The 9,776-nt window shown below is 36.0% G+C and overlaps 1 protein-coding gene across 1 annotated transcript; it reads left to right on the top strand.

Annotated features, from left to right (window-relative positions):
* The first annotated feature begins 217 nt into the window (after positions 1-217).
* Positions 218-6,482, top strand: crip1 (cysteine-rich protein 1). Its single transcript, XM_051133930.1, has 5 exons — positions 218-386; positions 5,301-5,395; positions 5,621-5,678; positions 6,087-6,139; positions 6,235-6,482. The coding sequence occupies exons 1-4, from the start codon at positions 347-349 to the stop codon at positions 6,125-6,127; spliced, it is 234 nt and encodes a 77-aa protein (XP_050989887.1). The 5' UTR covers positions 218-346; the 3' UTR covers positions 6,128-6,139; positions 6,235-6,482.
* The last annotated feature ends 3,294 nt before the right edge of the window (positions 6,483-9,776 follow it).

Genomic DNA, 9,776 nt, shown 5'->3' with positions numbered 1-9,776 from the left:
AAGGTTATTCACACAAACAATACGTCTCCAGTGTTTGTAAATCTGTCTGCAAACTTAATTTAAAAGCCAAATGAGTAAAGAATACAAAGCGGAAAAACCGCAGAAAATGAGCATACGTATAATGAAGTAAGGCGCGTTCTCGTGTACGCGCACACCCTTGTGCGCTCTCCCTCGCCCTCTCTCAGTTGCCGTGTGCAAAACTATTTCCACAGTACTATAAATAAGGCTGCACAGTGGTTAAGCTCAAACCAAAGGCGTGGCTGTGTGCAGGTGGACCGTTGCTGCTCTGCATCTCAACTTTCTTCAAGCAGGACTTTCTCCTCCGAGGAACTAAATCACCGCAAACATGCCTAAATGCCCCAAGTGCGAGAAGGAAGTTTACTTTGGTAAGACTCGTGTGAAATACTTATGTTTACATACATGCTACTTTTTAATAAATAGGAAAAGAACTAAAAGTAATCAAAGTACACTGTTATGCTGTTATACAATTTAATATAAATACTTAGAAATAACTATCTTGAATAAGGAACAACACGAGGGATTAACCAGGAAGAGTGCTGTCAACTGATGCATGTGAACGTATTTCCTGCTTGAAACTTGCAAAACTGCTCTTGCAGACAAGCATTTGTAGCATTAAAACAAAAATACAGAAAAAAATGCAGAAACTTGCAGTGTAACTTTATTATTAAAATGTATAATCATAAAGAAACAATATGGACATGAATAGCTGAAGGGGCAGTACAGCAGTGACTAATAATGCAAATGATAATGTCAGTGCTTTACATTGTAAAGTAGCCTGTTTGCATTGTGTATTCAGCCTAACTATTTAAATATTTTCAGTACCATGAAGGCAAGCAGGCAAGATGTGTCTTTAAATAACTTTACTATTTGGTTCATATTCATTAGAGGATTAAACAAATATCACTTAATGGAAAACAAAAATTAATGTGTACATTAAAGTTTCTTTAAGTTCCGAGCAGAGCCTTAACTTATGCACAAGCATCTCCTTTGAGGCAAGTCTGTGCTTGGGTTTTGTCCTTTCATTTGACTGACCATCCATTCCACCACTCTTTTTCTTCTTTGCTAAATTACTGTACATTCTTTGCCAATATAAACATGCCGGGCAGTTTTTGGCAGGTTTCTATCATCAAGCAGCGGATTTACAGACTCAAAGTCTGTCTTTTAACGTATAGGATTGAATATTTTTGAATATCATATCTTCTCAGTTTGTAAAGTAGTAGTCTTTCACTGAAAGTTGTATTTATTATTGACAGATTATTAATAAAGATTCTAACATAAAGTCGTTATTCTGCATGACATTCACACCTTTCTACTTCTGCTGTTATAGTGCTACTCTAAACCTGTATCTTTTCCATCATGCAAAATAACCTCATGTAGCTGGAGCTCTTATTAAATGTTCAACGGGAAGCAATCTAACAAGCCTTAGGCCCAGAGATGGAAAAAAATCCATAATTAAGATATAAGATAGAGATTAGATTGCATAATCAAAATAACACAATTTACTGCCTTGACCATATCCGCAAATAGCGAGTGGGTTATCTTATTTGTAATTTTGTAATTAAGTTTTGTTACAATAGGACAACATTTGGCCGAGATACAACAGATTTGAAAATCTGGAATCTGAGGGTGCAATCGCCAAATTAGGTTCTTAGCAATGCATATTACTAATCAAAAATTAAGTTTTGATATATCTATGGTTGGAAATTTACAAAATGTCTTCATGGAACATGATCTTTACTTAATATCCCATACAATGTATTTTTGGCTATTGTTACAAATATATCCGTGCTACTTTGTGGTCCAGGGTCATATATGTAATTTGGACCCTTTTTTTTATAGGTTTGTTCGTTTTATTTACAATACTTGTCATTTAAACATTTAAAAGTACTGTGTGTAATTTTTATCATCAAACATATCTACAAAACTAATGACCGTTTCAAAACGTTCCCCCAAACTTCTCCTATTGGTCGGTCAAACAGATAGTCCCGCCCCAAACTTACACCATTGGTTCATCACTAGGTGCGTTTCCATTACAGATTTGCGCAAAACTTTTGGGATATTTTATAAATGTTGATTTAAAAATAAAAAACTTTTGCGAAATTGCAGCATTTCCATTAAATCGATGTTATGCGACTAAAACGTAATTTTTTTCCTCTCAAGATAAGCCTTGATGACTGATGTTGACAGGTTTACGTTTATCGCAGCTAGCCATTTTAACTGAAGGAGACGTAGACGTGTATCATGCATCTGAAACGTGCCATGGCGTGCCTGGTATAAACACAAGCAATGACTAGAGTCGCCACGATCAACGTTTACGTACGCCAGGTGACCTGTAAAGGCGAAACAACTGTTTCCAGTGCAGTTTTGTGATATATTCCTTTTTCGAATCGCCAGAAAAACCACCTTATGCAAGTGTAAAACCTTTTTTAAGATATATACGAGTTTTTGCAAAATTGAGGCGTTTCCATTGGGCGTATTTTCAATTTGCGAGGCTACTGTTGCTTTGTTGAGATGCTCAAAAAAAACAATGTTTTCAAATAAATTGAATTAGTTGCTCTTTTCAAAACCAGATGCCCTGCAGAAGCATCATCTGCAGATTACATATCTCTGTTGTAGATTTTACACCCAGTCTAGGACACTTTGTATTGATAAAGGCCATTAGGAGAAAGATTAGTGTGTCCTCTGTGTAATTGACTGAGGGAAGTTAAGCAATTACTGTCTTAGGTGTGGCTCAGATGATAAAACTATTTCTTGGCAGCGTTGCAAGAGGCCAGACCCTTTCTAGGGAATTCCTTTCTGCCTTGTTTGCCCTTTCAAAATGTTGTTTCTAACATGGACCATTGATTCTGTATCCAACTTTCCCAGCATGTCTGCATCATGTGTTCACAGTCCAGTACAAAACAAAAGGGCGTCCTGTATTGTCCTGAGCTGGGATGAGTACAGCCTTACTCTATACAGCTGTTGTAAGCAATAATAGCAACTTGCAGTAGTCCATAACAATGGGAATAATGTAGCGTATGTGCTATCCTTCAACACTCTGCTTACTAGATAAAAGACGAAGCATTATTTGCCGTCTGGGGTCTCTGCTAACACCTCATCGCATTTTTCAGATTTACGTCACAGATGGGAACTGTTAATCTGTCCATTGTCCATCCATTGGTTTCTGCATGCCAAAAAACTCAAATGAATGTTCTCATGGAGCTATAAATCTGACATCTTTTAGAGTTGTCATGCTTTCAGACAGTATTTGGCATCCATGAGATGTAGACGCTTGCCCAAAACCTCCCTCGTAAAAAAGCACCTCCCCTACTGGTGACGCTGTTCATCATGAGGGTTGTTTGGAGAAATCTTTAGCTGAGGGCTGTAGATAAAGACTTCTTTATGGCCATTTCATAAGGGAAGGGAGGGATAAATTCCTTTGGGAGTGTCCTGCATGCAGCGTCCACACCCACCCATGTTTTCGCTGTCATGTCTTTATCTGAGCGGAGAACACAATGATCTGACAAGACTTGCAGCATGCTGGTCTGCAGAGGCAATCTGCCAGACTTCAGATTTCAGTTTAAGCTTTGTTGACATTAAAAAGTTCATCATGGCTTTAATTGAACTGCATAATGGCTGCAAGTCAGCTAATTTTCCCATGTGTGATTGACTTTGTATTCCTCTGACTCCTTTTTAAAAACAATTTAAAAGCCAATGAGTGATCCTTTAGATTTCAAGCTGTCTGTGAGGCTATAAACAAGCCCAGATGGAAATAAACATTTCTTTTGAGCCATTTCCTGCAATGAGTTTTTGGAGGAAATCTTTGGTTTTCACATAAATGGATTTAAATGTGCTATTAGGCTTTGTTTTCACACTACACCAGTTCTTAGCCACAATATGTATTATTTAATACAAATTTAACGTGATAGTTCACCCCAGAATTTTAGATAGATTGGTTTAATTATGATACTTGTATTTTAAACAGTTTTAAAATTACAGTGTGTAATTTCTGTTATCATAAAACATATCTGCAAAAAGAATGACCGTTTCAAACATATTTCCCAAAAATCTCCTCCAAACTTCTTCTTTTGGTCGGTCAAGGAGATAGTCCTGCCCCAAACTTTATTACAATATTACGCCAGTTCTTAGCCAAAATTTGTATTATTTAATGAAAATTTAAAGTGATAGCTCACCCCAAATTTTTAATTTGCTTGTTTTAATTATGAAAATGTAAACAGATGTGAAAGTACAGTGTGTAATTTCTATTATCATCAAATATATCTGCAAAAATAATGAGCGTTTCAAACCTCCCCCAAACTTCTCCTATTGGTTGGTCAAACAGATAGTCCCGCCCCAAACTTACACCATTGGTTCAATATTCAATGTTGCTCTGCTGAGATGCTCAAACAAATAAAGCAATGTTTTAAAATTAAATATTACATAACAAAAATATTAATGTTAACATAATTATTTAAATTATATATACATGTACAGTACATACAATTATTTATAAAATTATAGTGGATTTAGACGTCCGCCATGACATTCGCTGTGAGAAATACTGCAAGCTGAATGATACAAACGGTGAAAGCTCTGTTATCACTAGAATATTGCACACCTGGAAAAGGCTCTCAGCCAATCAGATTCGAGAACCGGAAAGAACTTTATTCAAATTTAATTTCCTGCTCTTTGTAATGCCATTTTCTGCATTGATGTTTTTGGAGGAAATCTTTGGAATGCAGCTAAATGGAACTACGCCAGAACTACGCCAAAATATGTATTATTTATAAATATTTATTAACAATTGAAAGTGATAGTTCACCCCCCTAAATTTTTTATTTGGTCATTATTTACTCACATTAAGTCATTCCAAACATAGAAGACTTTCTTTCTACTTTCAGAATGCAGAAGTAGATATTCTGAAGAACTATTTTCATCCATACAATGAAAGTCAACGGGGTCCAATACAGCATTGAACTTTTTTGGGCTTTGTTAAATCTACAAAAAAAAAGTCATTTTTTTACAATACAAAATGTAAATTGTTCAATTGAAAAAAGTGCATTAGGGTAAGTAATTAAAATAAAATGGGTGAACTGTTGCTTTAAAATTTTTAATAAATATTGTGATATGTGTCTAAGAATTCACATCACCGGAGGGGGAGTGCATAAAAAAAATGAATAAATAAATGAAAATTTTGTGAACAATGTGCACTGCAGTTCTGCATTAATCAATCCATTTGCTCCTATTTATATATGGTTCATATTTATTTGAATTAATTATATTTCTCATTGATTTTTCAGCTGAGAGAGTGTCGTCACTTGGCAAAGACTGGCATAGACCCTGTCTGAAATGTGAGAAATGCAACAAGACCCTGTCGGCTGGCTCACATGCAGAGGTAAGTCACACACGGCCTGCCAACCTCTTTCTGGGACAGAGCAGAGATTAATGTACCAGGCAGACTTAATGGAGTCCAGTTAACTTTTGGCATATTTTTACCTTACATAAACACTTCAGGGGGTTAGTCTGTCAGAGTAATACGACCTGAGAAAGGTCTTGCGTAATGGACCCTGTTCAAGTTCATTAATGTACCGTGCACTGACTAATGTGTTTCACCTCACAGCACGATGGGAAGCCCTATTGTAACAACCCATGCTACTCTGCACTCTTTGGACCTAAAGGTACGTTTCTTTAATGTGTCACCAGCTCTGTTTTACTGTGCTTTAGGGTTGCTTTTCACCTAGAGCATCACATGACATAGATTAGTGCTTCATCTCATAAAGGACTAAGAACTATTGTAGGGCAGTATTTGACCACTATAAAGTTCAAGAAATGTATTCAAATTTCTTAGTGGCACACACATATCTTCCTGTCAGTTATCCAGAGAGTTTTCTGTTTTATAACTGAATTTTGCATCAGTGCAAAATTTTAATCAGTTAACCTGCTAACTGCCCTTGTGCAAGCTACTTCACATATAGTAATTAAGTAATCAGTTTCGTGCCATATGATCAAATGGGCATGGTATTACCATATTTTCTATTTGTCTGTCATATATAATTACAAGTAATTCTCTTTGTTTTTTTCCTCAGGTTTTGGGCGGGGTGGCACTGAGAGCCACACATTCAAATAGGTCATTGCACAAGTGAGTTCACCATTTAAAAATGACCAGTTTTACATATACTTACAGTAGATGTCATGTAACATGCACTAACTGTATTTTTCTTTTCTGTTTTACAGGTTTACGCACTCTATAAGCTTGTTTTTAGAGGAGCTTAATTTTTGTTTTGTGCCACTATTTTTAATCACACATTGTAGAACCAAAGACAAAATGATGATACCATGCAATGTTTCAGAAAGTACTAATTTGTATAATCTGTTTTTAAAATGTTGTCTGCTATAGCAGTACACAATGATGTTTCATTAGGGGCAGACCCTTTCATAATTAAACTGAACATTTTATACATTAAATGTATGTTTTAAACCTCTGCTTGTCCTTCACACTTCTTTCTCAAATTGATTGATCACTGATAAATGATTTGGTTACTCATGTTTTAATTTTAAGGGCTTAGGCCCTATTCACACATTTATAGTGCTGTTGCTCTAATGTTATTAATTGATTGCAAGTCTAGACATAACTTTAGAAAATGCGATCACAGATGATATATATTGATGCTAAAATAATTCTAATTTGACTAAGGATTTGTTTTCTTGTTTCTAAAGAAATACCATTCTGCTAGCGAACAGTGTTGTTATATAAAACTAGAGCAGTGCTAGTGCGATTCATCATTAATCAGATGAACAATCTATTAAAATACAATTTAAACTCGCTTATACTGCCATAAAATTCCATTCCATTTGAATATGACAGTTATAAATCAGTGTTTAACTGCTCATTGCATCATTTAATCAACAAGAACTATCAATGAATCAATTTTAAGTTTCTTGTCTATGCATTCAGTACAGTGGTAACACTTTATTTTGACACTTTTTTAGAATATTTAGATATTCTACTAACTATAATGTCAAGCACCAGGCATTAGAATCGGTAGTCTGCTTAATATCATATATCTAATAACTTCTAGTTAGTTGACATGTAGCTGCAAAGTTACTTAAGTTGACAGAATGTCTAAAGTGGACTGTTGAAATGAAGTGTAAACGAGATGGGTGAGCTCCACTGATACAGTCTTAACTGCTATTGGTTGTCACTATCAAAAGTCACTTTGCATTTGATTAAAGTTAAAGGAGAAGTTCACTTAAAGAATAAATATTTCCTGATAACTTACTCACCCCTGTATGATCAATGATGTTCGGACCTTTCGGTCTTCTGTCGCAAAGAAATGAAGGAAGAGGGAAACATTCCAGGATTTTTCTCCATATAGTGGACTTCAATGGGAGCCAACAGGTTGAAGGTCCAAACTGCAGTTTCAATGCAGCATCAAAGGGCTCTACATGATCCCAGCTGAGGAATAAGAGTCTTATCTAGTGAAACTATGTGTCATTTTCTAAATAAAACTGAAAATTTATATACTTCTTAACCACAAATGCTTGTTTTGCACCAGCCCAATCTCACACATTACATCAGGAGTGGCGAACATCGATCCTGGAGAGCCGCAGCCCTGCAGGGTTTTGCTTTAACCCTAATCAAACACACCTGAACAAGCTAATCATGGTCTGAAGGCTTACTAAGAAGCTACAGGCAGGTGAGTTTTATTAGGGTTGGAGCTGAACTCTCCAGGACTGGAGTTCGCCACCCCTGCATTACATAGTCACATTGGAAAGGTCATGCATGACAGGCGGAAATACTGAACCAGTGTTTACAAAGCTTACAAAAAAACGTAAACAAAAAAAGGTAAAACAACGATGTTGAGATGGAGTTTTTCTCCCTATCCTACCTTTTTGAACCGAAGTGCACAAAGAACTGTGTGTGACCTTTTCAACATAATTAAGCAGTGCGTAAAGATGCGCATGCCCATCACATAGCTAGTGCAAGACCAGCATTTATGGTTAAAAATTATATACATTTTTGGGGGGCTTTTTTAGAAAATGACCAATCGTTTCGCTAGATAAGACCCCTATTCCTTGGCTGGAATTGTGTAGAGCCCTTTGAAGCTCAACTGAAAGTGCAGTTGATTCCCATTGAAGTCCACTATATGGAGAAAAATCCTGGAATGTTTTCCTCAAAAACCTTAATTTTTTTTCAACTGAAGAAAGAAAGACATGAACATCTTGGATCACACTGGGGGTGAGTAAATTGCCAGGAAATTTTTATTCTGGAAGAGAACTTCTCCTTTAAGCATTTTTTGACTTTGCCTTGTCAGTGGACACACCTACATCCTGACAGCGTCCAAAATAGTATACTTCCCAGTGGGCAAATTAAGGGACAAAATATGTCTGAATTCAAAGATTTGAGATTTTGAAGTATGCATGCTGTGCAACTGACGCTGGTAGGTCATGTGATAATGACAATATGGCAAAAGTACGTCCAAATTATATTCATACTTACACACATTGGGCCTCATTCTGATGGAAACTGTTGAATTCATGAAAATGTTGGTATTTTCAAAATGTTAGTTGGTACGAAAGAAATACGTAAAACGTTCTATGTTATTTTTGACAAACTGATGACACTGAATTTTGATGCACTACCATAATAATATTTTACAAGTTTGCCCTGTCTTCGAATTAGAAATCATTAGCATACACACATTTAACTACCGAATCCGTGGTATACGCAGCATTTGTGAATCCTGAGGAGAGTTTTCATAAAAGTAGGGCTGCCCCCTAATAGTCCACTAACTGTCAGTCAACGAGAAGAGGCTTGGTCAACCAAAATTTTATTAGTCGCTTAGTTGCAGAAAAAAAAAACAAATTCCACAGGACGTGACAGACAGATTGTTAACGGCTGGTCTATGTGGTAATATAGTAACTTCGAAACTCTGTGTATACTTGCCTTACAGACATAAAAAATACATCTATAGAGAGTGAAATGTCTATTTCAAATAGAAAAATGTTCTCAGATTATGTAATTCATATGAAACATGCGTACTGAAGAGATGATGAGTCAGTGTCGCTGACTTCATCTCTTAAGCAGAAAACACAGAAAGCACTAGTTTATCAATAAATTATTAAACATTAATACAGTCTCCTTGCTGTTTTTCCCTGACACATTCATAATTATTAAATCTGCCGGTGCATTGTGGCAAGCTTTTTTTGGATGCGCTTGAGCACTTATTAGGCTATGTAAGCAATTAAAGGCTCATTATTATGATTTTTATGATTTATTAATAAACATGCGACTAATAGACAGCTAATGCTTAAAATAAACAACTAATAATCACCCAGAAAAATCTTTAGTTGAGGGAAGCCCTATGTAAAGTTCTGTTTTACGTGCAAATTACTCAAAATTTATTACGAAAGGTTCATGAACGAGGCCTATTCATAGCACATACTTTTTTTAGCAATCACAAAGTCATTACTTATTGAAAATGAGATTTTGTGATTTCAGGCACACAACCTGTCACTGATAGTCAATGTCACTTGTGTTGCTAGAAATTGATAACTCCATTGAAATAAATGGGATCGTGTCACGTTGTCACTGTATATTGCTGGCGGTGTGAACGGGGCTTTAATGTGAGAAAAATATTCCATGTGGAGAAGAAAAAAGCTTTAGTTAATAGCCAGCTGGAGGTTTCTTTGGCACTTGGTGAGTGTTAATGCACCCTGTGCCCCACTAAGAAACAAAATGGCTCTTTAACAGAGCAATTTCCACTTTTAGAGAA

Source organism: Labeo rohita, chromosome 17 (genome assembly GCF_022985175.1).
Source record: "Labeo rohita strain BAU-BD-2019 chromosome 17, IGBB_LRoh.1.0, whole genome shotgun sequence".
Taxonomy (NCBI): Eukaryota; Metazoa; Chordata; class Actinopteri; order Cypriniformes; family Cyprinidae; genus Labeo; species Labeo rohita.
The sequence above is the reverse complement of the archived record's forward strand: the minus strand, read 5'-3'. Positions and strand labels throughout refer to the sequence as shown.

Bases quoted from the DNA above. Each gene is read 5' to 3' on its own strand.
- crip1 (XM_051133930.1), top strand. From the start codon at position 347: ATGCCTAAATGCCCCAAGTGCGAGAAGGAAGTTTACTTTG. The intron at 5,396-5,620 runs GTAAGTCACACA...TTCACCTCACAG, and splicing joins CGGCTGGCTCACATGCAGAG to CACGATGGGAAGCCCTATTG. The intron at 5,679-6,086 runs GTACGTTTCTTT...TTTTTTCCTCAG, and splicing joins TGCACTCTTTGGACCTAAAG to GTTTTGGGCGGGGTGGCACT.